At 37.5% G+C, this 17,825-nt stretch overlaps 2 protein-coding genes across 15 annotated transcripts in view; one reads left to right on the top strand and one right to left on the bottom strand.

Moving 5' to 3' along the window:
- Positions 1-221: 221 nt before the first annotated feature.
- LOC139974331 (cytochrome c oxidase subunit 5B, mitochondrial-like) lies at positions 222-6,044 on the top strand. Its single transcript, XM_071981376.1, has 4 exons — positions 222-377; positions 2,702-2,781; positions 4,337-4,436; positions 5,201-6,044. The coding sequence occupies exons 1-4, from the start codon at positions 293-295 to the stop codon at positions 5,329-5,331; spliced, it is 396 nt and encodes a 131-aa protein (XP_071837477.1). The 5' UTR covers positions 222-292; the 3' UTR covers positions 5,332-6,044.
- Positions 6,045-10,264: 4,220 nt separating this feature from the next.
- Positions 10,265-17,825, bottom strand: part of LOC139974328 (focal adhesion kinase 1-like) — a 101,584-nt gene continuing 94,023 nt past the window's right edge. For 12 of the 14 annotated variants that reach the window (XM_071981365.1, XM_071981364.1, XM_071981366.1 and 9 more), the window contains 6 exons: positions 16,479-16,628; positions 15,577-15,642; positions 15,206-15,257; positions 13,979-14,058; positions 12,041-12,175; positions 10,265-11,608 (listed from right to left, as the gene is read on the bottom strand). In XM_071981365.1, the coding sequence (XP_071837466.1) occupies positions 11,312-11,608; positions 12,041-12,175; positions 13,979-14,058; positions 15,206-15,257; positions 15,577-15,642; positions 16,479-16,628 (780 nt within the window). In that variant the 3' untranslated portion in view covers positions 10,265-11,311. The remainder of the gene's footprint in view (positions 11,609-12,040; positions 12,176-13,978; positions 14,059-15,205; positions 15,258-15,576; positions 15,643-16,478; positions 16,629-17,825) is intronic. The other 2 variants (XM_071981363.1, XM_071981372.1) reach the window with 1 other exon arrangement.

Below are 17,825 nucleotides of genomic sequence, written 5' to 3'. Positions count from 1 at the left end.
ACCGGCCCCAGGGGCCACATGCAGCAGAACGACCACGGCAGACATCCACTTTTGGATATACTGGGTTTTCCCACAAATGTTCCAATACTCAGATATTGGTAACTCGTTCGTTTGATCAAAGTGCACTGTGCTGCCGGGCTATACGCCGCTGGCAGATCACTGATCAAGAAATGGTTGCATGCAATGCTCAAATTTGAAGTTGGTGGCGCTATAGCATTTAAACCGAATGCTTCAGTGAAAGGGCAACGCACTGTTCTAATCAGATTCGTCCGTGCTGAGACAACAGTGAATAATGGCCGCCCTCATTGCTCGAAGATGCGCTCTTACAACAGTCAAAAGATGTCTTCTTAGAACTCCGGCAGCCACAATGGCTACGGGTAATGCTAATGTCTATGTTTTGTCCCATTCTTTGTAAAAATCAGTCGCTGAGATGAGGGTACCTTACCAAGAGTGTTTTCATATGATATTCAAGTGAGCGTAAAAAATCCGTGGCATGACATTATGATGTGTATGTTAGGCTACAGAGCCTAGCCCTAACCTTACCGTCTTTGCTTGACGCTACACTGATGCAAAGATGTAAATAGGCCTAGCCTTGGCTAGGTCTAATTTAGGCACAATGCAAGGACCGTTACAACTAAAGGTTAGGTCTCCCTCAAGTGAAGCTAGCGACGATTATTCTCGAACATTGGTATATTCGATAATCAATGAGGAACAAACTTCATTCACTTCAAATTTGTTACCTAAATTATAAACACAAAATAAGGGTACCGTTGTTTTCCGCACACGTTACTTTCCGCTGAAACAAAACGGTGTTTTCCGCACACAAATTTGTCAGCGGAAAACAACGTTTTTTTCAGCGGAAAGTAACGCTTTTTTTTTGGAGGGACAGAATAACTTACTGAATTGATTAGGCACATGGAATGATTTAGGAAGGTGGAGAAGATAGGATTTAACTGTAACAGGATCGGCCATGATTTTAGATGTAACTCGTAAGAAAGGTGGTGCAAAATGCGTGTTCGACTATTGAAACAGCCTTTATGTTACTTATACAGCCATTTCCAGCGAAAATCAAAGATACCGCCTTTTACAAATTTTTTTTTTAAACTATCATTACGCGGACCGCAGTTTTAAAACTTTATTAGATAGTCAATCCTTCATAACGCGGGTGTCCCTTTGCCCTTTTATCGGCCGACCACCACATACTTCTTTAATAATCCCTAATTACACACCCCCAAGCCTCCTCTGTATTATAAGCAGCTTAACTTTTCTGACATGAACTCAGACTAACCATCCTTTATCGACGTTCTTTGATACTTTCTCATGTTATTTTAATCATCCTGCCTGAATTTGGTATCCTAAAATATGCGAAAAATATAGTATACAGGAAGGTGAAAAAAAGGTGTTTTCCGCAGAAGAATTTTTTCAGCGGAAAGTAATCAGCGGAAAGTAACGTATGCGGAAAACAACTGAAACCCAAAATAATGGTCTGAAATCTGAATGCAAATTTAGAGCCCCTAGGTCTAGGCCTAACGAGCCTAAATAAGTCATTAATGTAACTAAGTTTGGTTTAGTAGAAGAATAAAAATGATCAGGCTGCACTCGCTCATTTCAGATTTAAACCTCACCAAGTATATCATTTTTGACCCATGTCTACTTTTTATGAACATGTGGAATACTTCTGCTGTGGGTCTACTTAAGTTACAGATAAAGGCTGAGAGCACAATAGTATTACCAAACTTGTGAACAAGTTGTAACCATAATATATTATAAGCTTATCTGTTTAACATTCAAGACTTTTTGACATAAGAGTCTTTTAAAGCTGAGTAAGTAAGCATCAAATCAATAGTTTATGATTATTTGCCTCTGTGTTAAAAAAGAAAAAATCACATAGGGAACTTGTACAAATGTTTTTCTTTTAAATTACAAAACTGCTCCCAGTTCCCACCAAGTGTCCCCTAGGCCTAACTTATGATTAGCCTATGTTATGGCAACCTACAACAGACAAATACCAATTTGGTAAAATTGAAAGAAAATGCATCACAGCAGTACTGCCTCTATTGCTTGATTGTAAATATTTCAGTGACTGATTGGCAATTATTTGTTAAGCCTATTTGTTAGGCCTAACCAGTGGTCTCAACTGTCTCTGATATATTTCAAATAATGTACAATGGATTAATTGTTGTGATCAGCATGAGACTAAAAATGGATATATAATTTGGTCTAGCCTAGTTATTTCACAAACTTGATAAATTGTTCAGGTCCTAACGCCCCATAATCTTAAGTTATTGAGAAGGAAATTACAAAAGTGCTGCAAATTTAATTGTGCATCCAACATAGTTAGTGAAAGTGGTAGACCTGTGGAGAATTGGAGACAAAGTTATGAGCATCTACATGTGATATATCTGTCCCAGAAAGTAGTAACTTGCCCCTCCCCTCCCCCCACCCCTCCCTCCCAAAGAAAAGAAATGGAAAAAAAATAAAACCATTATTTTATAAGGCTACATTCCTTCTTGGTGGAATTGATCATATCAATGTGACTGTGTCACCAAGCCTGGCAGTTTCTGGAATAAGCAAACAATGTGTGATTGATTAATTTTTACTGTTTACACAGCAGACATCATTTATTAATGGGTGACTATTTGTACAGTATTTTAATGAAATTTCCTTGTGAACATTTGTGTTTAATTTTTCTCTTGGATAGGTGGAGGAATCCCAGAGTACTACGAACATGCAACGGGTGCAGAAAAAACTGAATTAGATTTGTTAAAGAAAGGAGAAAAGGTAATTAACTACTATAAAGGGTTGGGGAGGGGAACCTAATTAATTACTATAAAGGGTTAATTAGGGGTAATTAATTACTATAAAGGGTTGGGGAGGGGAACCTGTACAAACTTATCACCTGGCTAAAATGATGTTTTCTCAGCTTACCAAAAAAGTTGTAGTAAAATATTTTGTTGGAACCATGTCCCTTCATGTGGAATCAAATAGAATTTCACCATTTTTGCACCTCTTGCCAAAAATGAAAGAAAAGATGCCAGCGCATATAAATTGCTAATAATACTTGCTAATATCAAAATCCCATTGGCATTTTCCTTGAGTTAATACAAACGTTGACTGCAGAACATATTGAAACTTGTAATGGTTGTCTCTCCAACCCTTGCTTGAATCTTGATTCCATTATATTTCATTAGTTAACATGAAGCTGTGTTTGTGCATCCAATGTAAGATAAATAAATGAGTCCAAAGAGCTGTAGCTCAATGTTTCTTTGCCAGGTGCTGTATGCTATATTATACGGTAAGATCGTCATGGTAAAACATTAACAACTCATTGCTATTTCTACTGTGGGGATGTTCATTAATTACTATTCTTTCATGTAATACTTGGTAAGCCTTTTGTTTCTGTCATCTGGTCTTGATAAAAGTGATTAGTTGAATGAAAAGTGTAACCCAAAAGTGCTAAGGTTATATTAGGTAAAGAGTTGTAATGTTTCTTGTAGGGATCAAGAAGAATATGTATCCAATAATTCATGGCAGTGCAGTTCAATAGTGAAGCAGGAGGGGATTATAAACAATGTAATGTCAAAGGTCACCTTGATCACTGTAGTTAGAAAAACCTGGATTGTTCAGCAATTTGATTGTACTAAAGAACAGCAGCTGTTTTGCTGTACTTAACAATACAACCAATCTTACATGGATAAAACCAAAGAAACTCCCCCCCCCCAAAAAAATAAGAGTATCGCAAGCATACTTAATGTCACATTTGATAAGGAGGAAGCAAAAGTGCTCTGGTCTGGTCACTGGGGGGGGGGGGGGGCAACTGCTCGACTGCATGGTCACTCTGCTCTCACTGGTTTATGTGTTATCTGAGTGTACACTTCCAGATCCATTCACTACAAAGTTTTTCTTCTCATCCCTGGGATGTCTGTAACTTTATTTCCTTGTTGAAGTATCACCTAAGCAATCACAATGGATTGCCAAGCACTTTGACATTTATGGTGAGACAGTGAGCTTTTCCTATCATACAGAAACGTACTACTGTAGTTGTCCTCAGGAAGTTTGTAAGGACTGTTTCTGCTGATCAACGTGGCATCCAGTTCTCCCAGATAGGCGAACAACCAGGTTAAAAATCAGTTGTGTGTGAAGGTTCATCGGAACCATCAAAACTGCTGCACAAAATTTGAACGATAAATTATTCTCTGAATAGGTATTGGTACAAAAGTCCACTGCTGTTGTACAGTGTACCTAGACACTTTAAGTATGTCTACATTTCAGTGGTCGTCTTGATTTAGCATACTACTGTAGCTAATGGTTTCTTTATTGTTATTTACTTCAATAGGATCCTTTCAACCTGGACCTAAAGAGGGTTCCCATTGGAACCAAAGAGAAACCAATTGAAGTCACATCATCATTTACAAAGAGAATTATAGGATGTATTTGTAAGTATTTTTTACTCCTTCTCAATTCTGATTTTAAGATTTAGTCAAAAAGGAAGCGAGGTTGTCCATGGATAAGGAAAAATGAGGCACAGTCAGTCTTTAATATTTTTACTCTTATCAGCTTTGCCAGTCTGTCACAAATATTAAATATAATAATAATACAGCTTCAGGTTGTATGAACAACATCCTAAGTAGGTCTTTCAACAACCTGCTCTGTTCTAATGGGGTGAAAAGAGTTCAATTGTTTAGCCCACATTGGCAGGGTTTGCCCTTTGAGACACTTTTGGGAGTGTCATTAAATGCAGATCCATTGCAAATCATAGGCTGTTGCAGAATAAAATCTTAGATTAGTGAATATGACATTGAAAGATAAAAAGTTGGCAATATCTTTATTAACTCCATGATTCCAAAGCACTTCCTCCCCTTTAAACCTAGCGAAACCCTTCTCCTTGTTTCTTGTTTACCAAACTTTGTTTTTTTACGCCAAACTTTTTACCAGGATAACTTGATTTTACCAGAAATGTTTCCAATCATTCTTCATGTTATCAACACCAGGTCGCTGTCCCGGTCATGGAAAGAAATCATATCAATAGTTGGGCTACTGTGTTCATTTTAGCCAAGAAGATAACTCAAAGGATCTTTCGCAAGGATTATCAAGATTTGAAAATCGTGTCATTTGCAGGTCGGCACCACCAACACCTTGGGAAGTATATTTCTGCCTTTTGATAATATAGTAATTTTTTTCTTTCCCTGTCCTATTTCAGGTGAAGAAGAACAAACACACATCAACTGGATGTGGTTACACGAGGGCCGTACTCAACGCTGTACCTGTGGCAGTTACTACCAACTAGTCAAGGTGGATCCTATACTAGGAGGCCACGGAGGCGGCCATTGAGTTCATTTAGACGTTTAGATCTTTCCTGACCATCAGACCTCCCCAAAGTGTTTGCTGTACAAAGAAAATAAAAGGAAAAAAAAAATCTAGATGTTGTTGGACGTTATCGTCTGTATGAAATACACCAGGGTCGTCACCACTGGTCGATGGCACCTGGAAAAGGTTTTGATGTTTCAAATTGAGGTTGCTGTTCAACCATTAGAGATTTATATTTCAAATGTGAAGGAGAAAACAAAGATTTTAAGAAAGGAAGCTGAAAGCTTAATTTTATTTGAATGGAACCGTCTACTAAAACATTTTCAGGCAATCACAAATGTTTATCGTTGTATTTACCCCCCAAATCTCTACCACATGTGGTATAACCTGTGAGGAAAATGTCACTGGATGCAAATATTGTAGGCATTTTCTTCATTTATGATGTTGGAATATGACCAAACTTGTGTTATCTGTCAAAACATACCCTCTCAAACATAGTTCTTGGAATTAAAAATCAAGTTTAGTTCATGTTTAGATCACGTTATTTTCTTTATTAGATATAATAGTTGAGCTGATTCAAACAGATGCAACAACTGTACTTGTTACCTCTTTGCTCAATCCACCTAATCTTCTTCTGTTATATGCAATTCATGAAGTCAACCTTGTTGTAATGAATGTCATTGGTGAATAGTTTGAATAAAACCTTAAGCTGTAAGTTTCCGAAGAAAATGCAAAAATGTTTTTGTCTCTTATTTGACTTGCTGAGAAGAAAAGGGCATCTCTCATGAATATATTAAAGTTAATTTCATGTTGCAGTTGTCATGGTAACTGATTTAACAAAGGGGAGGAGAACATAACTCCTCCAGAATGAGGTTTCACACATTTGAACAAAAGAAATATGGTAACCCTACACGAAGCTGTTACATAAAACAGATAAAAACAGGGTGAGCATACTGACAAGCTAGTGGCCCAGGGACTAGAGCAGTGGGGGAGCTCACTACCTGATAACTATGCTAATGTGCCAGTTTTGATGCATTATCTTGGGCTTTACAAGCCAGCGGCCCAGGGACTAGAGCAGTGGGGGAGCTCACTACCAGATAACTATGCTAATGGGCCAGTTTTCATGCATTAACTTGGGCCTTACAAGCCAGTGGCCCAGGGACTAGAGCAGTGGGGGAGCTCACTACCTGATAACTATGCTAATGTGCCAGTTTTGATGCATTATCTTGGGCTTTACAAGCCAGCGGCCCAGGGACTAGAGCAGTGGGGGAGCTCACTACCTGATAACTATGCTAATGTGCCAGTTTTGATGCATTATCTTGGGCTTTACAAGCCAGTGGCCCAGGGACTAGAGCAGTGGGGGAGCTCACTACCTGATAACTATGCTAATGTGCCAGTTTTGATGCATTATCTTGGGCTTTACAAGCAAGCGGCCCAGGGACTAGAGCAGTGGGGGAGCTCACTACCTGATAACTATGCTAATGTGCCAGTTTTGATGCATTATCTTGGGCTTTACAAGCCAGTGGCCCAGGGACTAGAGCAGTGGGGGAGCTCACTACATGATAACTATGCTAATGTGCCAGTTTTGATGCATTATCTTGGGCTTACAAGCCAGTGGCCCAGGGACTAGAGCAGTGGGGAGCTCGCTACCTGATAGCTATGCTTATATGCCAGTTTTGTTGCATTAACTTGGGCCTTACAAGCCAGTGGCCCAGGGACTAGAGCAGTGGGGAGCTCACTACCTGATAACTATGCTAATGGGCCAGTTTTCATGCATTAACTTGGGCCTTACAAGCCTGTGGCCTAGGGGCTAGAGCAGTGGGGAGCTCACTACCTGATAACTATGCTAATGTGCCAGTTTTAATGCATTAACTTGGGCCTTACAAGCCAGTGGCCCAGGCACTAGAGCAGTGGGGGAGCTCACTACCTGATAAATATGCTTATGTGCCAGTTTTAATGCATTAACTTGGGCCTTACAAGCCAGTGGCCCAGGCACTTGGGCACTGGGGGAGCTCACTACCTGATAGCTATGCTAATGTGGTAGTTTGGATGCATTAACTTGGGCCTTACATGCCAGTGGCCCAGAGCAGTGGGGGAGCTCACTACCTGATAACTATGCTAATATGCCAGTTTTGATGCATTAACTTGGGCCTTAGAAGCCAGTGGCCCAGGGACTAGAGCAGTAGGGGAGCTCACTACCTGATAACTATGCTAATGTGCCAGTTTTGATGCATTAACTTGTGCATGTACGATTGGCTTTATTGAGAAATAAGCTAAAAGGGTTCACAGCAAGGATCATATTTGCCCAGATCAGTCAGTCTGCCATCCTGATATTGATCTGTCAGTCATAGCTATGAAACAATATTGTTGAGCTTTGAAATATCTGCTCTAATTTAGTAGAATCAAATCCATGCATCCAATTAAGGCAAACATGACAAGGTATTCCCAGAAACATCTTCGCCCAACTTTATGTTTACCTATGAACACTAGCTTAGATTTCATTCAACAATGTACAGCTCTGTGGATCCAGCATTATCGGTTGTGATAAAAGCTCTACTAACATGGAATGCCAAATGAGCCAAAAATGAGAGAAAACAAATGATTTTAAAGGCTGTATAATATGTATTCCTTGTTCCACAGATATTGCAAAATTAGGCAACATTAGTATTCACAATATGAAAGTAGTTTTGTTAGCGTTTACAAAGGCAAATCAGCTATTTACAGTGGATACTACTTCATGACATTCATATATTATCTCTTAATAAGCAGTACCAGGCACACAAACAAAAAACACATGCAAGTTATAATGATAGGCTGGGAAACAAAACATATGACCTAGCTGCATAGGACACCATGAGAAGGCTTCTTAATGGCAAGCTGTTTTGAACGATAACTTAAATAGAGTTGGAAAAGGAGAACTTTCAAATAGGCGCCAAATTGGCAAGGTTTTTTTGTGCAATTATGACATAACATATTCTATACTTTATGCAGACTTATACAATGTAAGATGTAAGCTATTAATGTCTTTGTGGTTCGTTAGACAATGCTATAATTAGTTCAAGAATGGTTGGTTGCAGACTGAAAGTTCATGTTTGTCATACTCAGTCAAATACATTTCACATCATGAACCTGAGAAATAATATGTTGGCAAAAGTAATATGAAAGAAATTAAAAAATTGACACATCCTACCAGTACTAGTAAATGATCTTTGCTTCACACAGTCCCTAGGCATTATCCTTAACATCATGGTGAACCCACCCTCCACCCCCCCCCCCCCACCAAAAAAAATCACTTCTTTACCACAAACTGTAGTACTAGTATGGGATTAGCTATTTTGCGAGGGTGGCACCGATTATCACTTTGAAAGTTGATAATGCCATAAAATGACCAAGTAATGGTTTAAATGTGACTGATAAGTAACATTCATATTAAATCAATTGTTTCATAAGTTATAATAACCATTGAAACTTTACTCCTTAATATTTTCCACCTGATTTTGCTTCTGTAGATAAATCCAGTCAGTTACTTTTGCTTCAAAACTTACACGACAACCTCTGTGCGTAATTTAAAATAAAATGGGATCTATCAGTACCGGGAATTTGACGATACTCCAACGTCAAGGTTTCCCACGGTTTCAACTTTGCCCTCCTCAAGAATCCACCATCCTCCCCTTGCATAACATTAATTGCCAAAGGACGAGTGGACGCTGCTAATGATTTGTCCATAAATCTGTTTCTTACAACTGTCAGCAATACTAAAGATCGTAGTGAAGATGGGATGGTTAGTCAAAGATTTCAGTGGTCAAGCACACCGCATTAAATGTAATTCCCACAGTAGCACATTACATTACATGATGAGGCTTTAAGCTCAAACCATCCACCGATACGAATTACGAACGTACATTATTCTCTGGGATCGATACACCCCAAATTAATATAAGTTTTGAGTTTTAATCAAATCAGCACGCAATGAGTGCTTCCATTCATGTCTGGCTTTTGATGGAAGAGTCACACGGTAGTTGTTTTTTGCTACAATGTTTGAAACTATTTCATAAGCTAGAATCATATAAACTGCTTGTACGGGTCAAAGAAAGCCATTTAAATTACAGAGTGACTATAACAATTACAAAACAACAGTTCCATAAAACAGTGAAAGGTTATATGAAATAACTAGTATATACATAACTGAAATAAGAATTTTGTACAAAACTAATCAATTTAAAATAAAAAAGAAAGAAGGAAAGAAAAAAAAAACAATAAAGTTAAACAGTACTGATCATCCATGATATAAACTAATCACAACTGAAGCAACAACATACATAGAACTAAATATAATAGAGAAACTGTGTCAATTTAGAAAAACAATACAAATAATTAAGAAAACAATTAGTGCTCATACCTATAAAACAGTGAGAAAAAACCTTTCTAAATGTTACACTTTCCTGGTGATTGGACAGAATAAAGAAACCACGTAGGACTCTGTTATTTTCTTTGGCACATTCCCAGAGATATGATATTTTTTTTGCCCTACCCAAGAAATACCCCTGTTGCAACATGACTTATTTCACTCCATTGATGTACATAGAATTATCTCGACTAAATCAAAACATTTTGTAGAGAAGAGCGACTTAAAGAGAACTGACAAAAAATTTTTTTTGGGGGCAATGGGATATTTTTCCTATGGTGTCTAGATGGGCTGAAATTATTGTCATATTGAACAATCTAAATAAGGCAATTATCTTTGCCTAAATTCAAACTAATAGTACAACATTTGCATTTTGACTGAAGAACAGCAGTACTCAAGACTTATCATTAGTGACTGCCATGTTTTAATTGGTTCTTCAATTACGGTAATCAACAATGGCTTTCTCAGTTTTGAAATTTTTGGATACTAAGAAATAGATGCAATAATTTTGTATCAAGACCACTACATAGTGCAAACAATACCCAGGCACACATTAAGCAACCATTCCTTACTTATCCACAACCTTTTCTTATGCGACACCAATTTGGATACTTATCTTGCAGGCCACTTTTTCCAAGAAATACTGGAACTGCTAATGTTCATCTGGTCAGTTTGAGGCTCGAAACCTTGACAGTGACAAAAATTGGAGTTTGATACATTAGCTAGGCCTAGCTGAAAGTGTGGTAGGACCCACTTCATTATTCGTTTGACAAGGAAATGTAATTATTGAAAATTAAACACGTCTTGGACCAACCTTTTAAGCTCAGCTATTTTTGTGGTGGGGCAAACATAGCCTTGCAAACTGCAAAGAAAAGCTTAAGGTAAACCTGACCAATGATCTATGAAATTTATTTTTACTATTAATATGTATATTAATATGTTCCTTTCTTTTATTTGGGGTGTTGGGGTGTGGGGGTGGGGGGAGGCAGAGGTATACATCGCTCTACTTCTAGCTGGTTAATTGACTGAGTTGCACCACTGAGAATAACCTGTAAACCATCACCTCATAAATACTAGGCATAACATGGTTGTCTTTTATTTACCTACAACTATATTGTAATGCTTTACTCTTACGAGAAGCTCATCAACGAGAAATGCTCTAAAATGCAGCTTTTTCTTCTAATTTTTTTCTTCTGTGGGCAATACAAAAACACACAAAATCCCCAAACAACCAATCAAATCAGGCTGAAAGCAAATGTACCATGTCTCTATATTACAGTACTTGCAGACTGTAACTAGTTAGTACTGTACATAGTTTCTTAAAGTTTGTTAATATACGTTGACAAATTTCTCAGCCCTTAACTGTCCATATGTACAGTGAATTTTTGTATAACAAATGATAACTAATATGCTACACAACTGTCGCAGTAAGGAGTCGAGACCTCCTACCTCACGTATTATAAACACTAGTCCTTCTAGTTACTGTATCTAATATAGTATCTACACCCAGACTCTCAGATTGCACCGTTAGTTTTATATACCGTCTGTTCAAACGACTCGTTTATTAATTCTGCTATCCTAACAACTCCCCTACCAGGGCTAGGTACCGTTCGTACCTGTGGTGTGACCTTTTGTCCTCACATTATCGACGGTGTCCAGCAAGTTCTTGGCGTCTACGGCGAGTACGTGACCGGCAGAGAGCATGCCTCGTTTATAATCTTGATCCAGGGTCGTGGTGGCGTACTTTTGAGCCATTTTCATAGCCTTGATGAGTGCAGCCATGTCTGAACTGAGGACTTGGTGGGCCATTTCCACCTCCCTGTGAGAATCTGATGGTAGGATGGAGTACTGCTCATCAACGCTGCCAAGGAGGTTCTTGAGAGCAAATCCGACGTTCTTCGGAAGAAAAAGACAAATGCCAACTTTCAGGATAGTTTTGAACCTTGTCCAAAATAAATTACTTAAGTTACTTCCATGATATGTTTATTAGACAGACCCTTTACAATGACTATATCTCTGTTATTGACAACTCATTCATGGCGTCGGCCCAACTGTATAATATTACTGTGACAAGAATCGATTCTGGCTTTTACAACGTAGGGTTAAATGTAGTTCAGCAACACATGTGGTGTATCACTACCAGTATCAAGAAGTGTAAATGGTTAAATGTGGACCCAGACTTCCAATTAACTTAATAATCTAATTATGAAACATAACAGCATCAAAGATATTACAATGTCTTTGCTTCTTAATAACAATGGTATTAACAAAAGTTTGGGATCGATTAATTATGTGTCGTCTTGAAATCATGAATTTGCAGAGACTTACTTTAACTAAATTCACATATTGGTCCGATTTAACGGTGTGGATGTCGTTCACCATACTCATAACGGTACGCACTACTTCCATGGTATTCTCATAGACTCTGTCACCACTGCGGTCACGCTCCATGGTCGGACCCAACTGCAAGAATAGATCCATTAAAGATGATGTTGAACACACAAATTTGACATTTTTGACAGATCCCAAGATCACTAACGAACGATTAAGCTATTTACTTCATGCCCCAACTGTTCCCCTTTCTCGGAGGAGGGGGTATAAAAAGATGGAAAAACAGAGGGATAAAACGAAAAAGTACAAGCAGTTTCCTGAATACCACTGGGCAGTTTTGACAGGTAAGAATATGGCATGTTTTGAAAACCAGTGAAATTAGTAACATGTACCATTTTTGATCCAATTGTTTCATGTTCAACGATATTGTCGATTGCTTTGACTTTTGTACGACACAAGTTATAGCTAATGGTTGGGCATCTGAAGCTATATTAACACATCTGTTACGATGACTCACAGACTGTTTTACTTTAACGACATGCAGTAAGTTTTAAAGTAAACGAATTATGAGACAGCTTACTGGATAAGAAGATTTGGACAACAATTTGTAGAAGAAAAAAAAGACTACTACCAAAGAAGCCTAACATATTTTATTTTTCCCTTTTATGTCTCATATGATAGTTTAATGGGCAATGATATAATAAAATTTTATGAAAGGATTGTCTACAACCAAATCTACAATTTTCTCTGTAAACATAATATATTACATCCAGGTCAGTAAGGCGTTCGGTCAGGGCGCAATATTAAATTAGCTCAGGCAGATGCTGTCGATAAAATAAGTACTGCTCGGGATTTTAAACAGTCTTGTGTTGGTGCCTTCCTGGACTTATCAGAAGCATTTGACAGGATTTATCAATAACTTTTTATTAAAGAAGCTTCAGTATTATGGTATTAGAGGCAATGGCTTAAAGTGGATCAGTAGCTACTATCTGTAACAGGAAACAATTTACATCCATTTAACGATACTTATTCTGACTCTCAGAATATCATATGTGCTGTGCCCCATGGTTGTATGCTACTGTAGGTCCATTAATATTGATTATTTACTTAAATGTAATGTCTCAAATGTAAGTTCTAATATTTTTGCTTTTGCTTTTATTTATTATTTTGTTATATTTTGTTATTTATCTAGTATATAAATATATATTTATATATATTGTTCACATGTTTTAATTTAACTGTGTTAAAGGTATTTTAGGTAATTTGCTTTAATGTATGTCAACATCGTAAAATTAATTAATATTTACTTGTACCATATATATACGTGGTGTTAAAACAAATAATTATTCAAAAAAAATGAAGTAAAGTCTCAACAACTTCTGTTGGGGCTCGCTTCCTAACTTTAAGCTAAACAAACATATTTAGATCATTTGTTTATTTGTTCTTTTCTCTTCTTCACAAACACATTCAAACAGAAAGAACAATCACAGAACAGTTCGAACTTTCCCGATTTTAGTCACCACAGCAGGAAATAAATAATATTCACTACTTCACTTCCATGTGATGATGGGAACTGTCAGTTTGGAACAGTTGTACAATTAAATCATTTGCTTCTCTTATCCTCTCTTAAATGATTACGTGACCAATGATAAAGGAACCCTAGCCATAGCATTATGTAGCCTTCTCTGAACAATGATTTCACAATCCTAGAAACGAATGGATTTTGAAAAGTTGAAAGTGGGTTATACACATGCAAAAGTGTCATTATCACAAAGCATATGAAAAGTGAAACATTTCTCTACTTAACAATTTCATTACTATGGTACACACAAAAGAATGTTTATTAGACTGCCTTGATTAATCTTTCCGTTTCATAATAATTACTCAATCAAAATAATTGAAGATGCAATATAGAAGATGTGTTATTATTCTAACCTGTGCACTGATAGGCTGCAGTTGTACACATTTTTCGTTGGCCGGTTCATCGTAAGCGATGCTGTCGGTAATGTTTTCACCTAAGAAGAAGAATACAAAAGCATAAAGCAACACACACTGTAAGGGAGTGAGCCCTAGTAATTAATGACTGCAACTAACACTGTAGGGGAGATAGCCCTAGTAATTAACAATTGCAACTAACACTGTAAAGGGAGTTACTCCGTTTTTCAGAAGTTTGGTCACCACATGATTGCTAGTAACATTTGTGGAAAATTTTTCAAGTTCTTTTCACCCCACAATAATTTATATAATATGCTAATTATTACCAAATGATTATAAGCTCTAATTTGTGACAAATTTAATCTTAATTTTAAATTATAAAATTTTATAGTAGCCAACAAGCTTTTGAACATTATCTTCCAGTATGCAAGTTTCACCCTGCTATTTAAAGTACAACTTTCACCAGTTGAATTTCACCCATGAATTGTTCAAGCCAATGCCTCTGTACAAAGGAACATGATAGTGTTACACACTTAGCTAGATCTAACACAGCTGAAAGGGAATTCATACCTTAGGACAGTGTAATCGGAAACCTAAGGTAACACAAAGGCCGAGCATCCTTTGGGTGAGGTAAGAACATGATAGTGTTGTACAGTAGCTAGATCTAACACAGCTGACAGGGAATTCATACCTTAAGACAGTCTAATTGGAAACCTAAAATAAAACAAAGGCCGAGCATCCTTTGGGTGTGGATAGAGGAAGGGGCTGTTACAAGAATCTGAAGTGCATAGTACGGACTCGGGACTTAAGATTCAGAGTTCCAGGAACACCACTTGCCTTGGGCTGTTTTGGACTCATATTCGTACTTAGCTGGACCCTTATCTAGTACTACACTCGGTTACTGCCCAGTAATGCTCCACTGCTGTCTAATCCAACTAATCCAATTTTTTGGAAACTTTCATTAATTTCTGCCATCATCATCATGATCACCACCATCATCATGACCATCCCCATTATCATCATCTTCACCATCACCATTATCATCATCACCACTACCACCACCACCAACACCATCATAATCATCACCACCATCATCATCATCATCATCATCACCATCAATATCACCATCATCATCGTCATCATTATCATCATCACCACCACCACCATCATTATCTTCACCACCATCTTCACCATCACCATCATCATCAACGGGTGTAACAGGCTTACCCTGGGCTTGTCCGGACTGGTACGCAGGGTCAGAATGGTGGCTAGACGGAGTCTGTAATTGAGCAATGATATATTTTAAATTGATATGACTACAGTATTAGTTCTCATGTAATCTGATCATTTCTATACATGTATAATATGGACCGCATACTCAGAACACAGTTTGTTAACTCTTGTACTCTACTCCAGCCAACATCAACATAGCTCAAAAACCAGCCAACCACTTATGGAAGAGACTATAAAATACATAGGGTTTGTATGGAACATTGCACAATTATGAAAACAAGCTGTATAAAGCTGATGTGAAGCTGAATATTGTCTAGAAAAACACCCTCCCCCACCCCCCCCATCCCCTGGACCCCTTAACTTACATCATTTGTACCATTGATAGATTCAGAGCCATCGTCCTCCTCATCTGCGCCATGAAAGTCCGGTCTCTGTGGAGGAAAAGCAAATCAAAATGAACACAGTATGATTCACAAGAAATGAAGCCATTTTAAAACATGAGTGACAAGAGGTTTGTAACATAGGAAATAAACGGCTGAAGAGACTTGCACATCAACAGTGACCAGCAAGATAATATGTGACCACAACAAAATAAAGTGGATGAAGGTAGGAGTAGTGAAAAATGCCTGAGGAGGACAGGAAGGATTGGGTGGGGATACCTGGCAAAAAAAAAGCAGAAAATCTGGAGACATAATACAAGCAATCTGCTTGGTATAGGCAGGCCATTAAAATGAAGTGTCCGATTGGTTCTAGTCAATTTGATTTCATATGAAAACAGCGAGCGTTACCACGAAGGATGTAAGAAGTTAAAAGAGTAACCTCACTGTTATTTTTTTCCTCTTGCAGGGCAACTTTAATTAAGCCCCTAATATTGTCAATTGTTTTTTTTTTTTATGATCAATGTAAATTCTGAAACTGATATTTTCAAGTCATTAACATTCATTAACACAGTCATTAACACTCTTGTGGAGTGTTAGCTCAGTGGTTAATGCCGGTGCCTTCCAATCATAAGGTCCCCGGTTCGAGTCACTCCAAGATTAATGTATGTCGTCCAGTTACAGAGTTGTTGACAATTGACAGTTCATAATCATGAACGTTAAAATATGAATCTAAGAGACTGACTTCGGTCAGCTCGCGGCTTTGATAAGCCAATGAGGCTTCTTTGCGAGTTCCTGCTTGCAGGAGGATCTAAAATACATACATACATACATACATACATACATACATACATACATACATAAATACATCAATAAATGTTTATACTCACCAATGTTTGCTCGTTGGTAGCCAGCCACTGTGAGTCTGCCTCTGATTCCAGTCTCTGCTTTCGTAGCTGGTGCTCCATCTTCTTCATCCTTAATATGTTTTCCTCGGCTTCTTGTTCCTGTTTCTGCCTCTCCATCATTAAGTGCTCCTGCTTTGGGTGGATTCAAACGCAGATTAAGAATCATGATAGCAATATATATCTTCATACTTCCGCAAGTCAAAAGATTGTGAAGATGAAATATTGATAATTGCTCTGTGATTCTTTCAAGTTTCAATTTGAAGCAGACATGAACTACTGGACATGATTTGTGTATGTGTATACATGGCGATGGACAAGCGTGTTTGCATGTTAAAGCAAATCAAAAACGTTCTTTTACCTCTCACCTGGCTGTCATTTTTTATCAAACCTGAATTTGCATGATATTGTAACATATGTAAGAAACTTCAGGTGTCTGTGTCCAAGTCGTGGAATCACTCTGAAACGGCCAGCATGCATGCAGAATAATATTCAATGAATTTTAATGTCCATCAAGTCTCTGGATTGCTCACTAGTTCATGACACCGAATGTCAAATGCTTCTCTTAAATTAACAAGTCGCCTTTTTCATTTTTTAGTCTCTGCACTTTTAACGGATAAGGAATTTAGGTTTACATGAAGTATATAGCTATCTTAATACTCAAGACATGAATATTAGCAAACAATTCAACAAAAAGAGGATTAGATATTAATCATAAATATAATCATTATTATTAAAAATCACCTCATATCACCCTACAAGAGTGCTCTTAGTAAATTATATAATTGATCGAAAAAAATGTCTACGATATTTTAAACAACACTCAGAATGGGATGACTTGCTATTTTAATTTTTCTTATTTTTCCTCTATTTATTTCAGGTTTATTTTGGGTGTACCTCAAAAATAATGAGTGAAGCCTGGTTTCATGGAAGGACAAAAGTTGAAACCAATTAGTATCCAGGGTGGCTAGATTTTTTTCCCGGTACTCTGTCTCAAGATAACTACTTTCGTCTATATTGCAGTAAGGTTTTGGGTCCTTATGAGGGCCATTACTGGTAGTAAAGTTGCTCCAATTTGCAACATAGTTGTGATGTCACAGACCCACTTAGAATATTGTTTAGTGTCAAACACAAATAGCATTGGTTGGTTGTAATCTATGGAAGAAAACTTTATCATTTAATTAATGACTGCTTGTCTGGGTTCAAGTCAGCATATTTTTATCTGCATTTTGTGGGTAGACTGCCTTGGTTAGTACATGAATGGATTTATTAATAATAGAGTGTGAGAAATTTTCATACTACAGAAAAAATGTTGCTCTTCCAGAGGGAAAG

Source organism: Apostichopus japonicus, chromosome 9 (genome assembly GCF_037975245.1).
Source record: "Apostichopus japonicus isolate 1M-3 chromosome 9, ASM3797524v1, whole genome shotgun sequence".
NCBI classification, from domain to species: Eukaryota; Metazoa; Echinodermata; class Holothuroidea; order Aspidochirotida; family Stichopodidae; genus Apostichopus; species Apostichopus japonicus.
The sequence above is the reverse complement of the archived record's forward strand: the minus strand, read 5'-3'. Positions and strand labels throughout refer to the sequence as shown.

Excerpts from the sequence above, each read along its gene's own strand:
- LOC139974331 (XM_071981376.1), top strand. The coding sequence starts at position 293 with ATGGCCGCCCTCATTGCTCGAAGATGCGCTCTTACAACAGTCAAAAGA. Across the intron at positions 378-2,701 it reads GGCAGCCACAATGGCTACGG|GTGGAGGAATCCCAGAGTAC; the intron begins GTAATGCTAATG and ends TCTCTTGGATAG. Across the intron at positions 2,782-4,336 it reads TGTTAAAGAAAGGAGAAAAG|GATCCTTTCAACCTGGACCT; the intron begins GTAATTAACTAC and ends TTACTTCAATAG.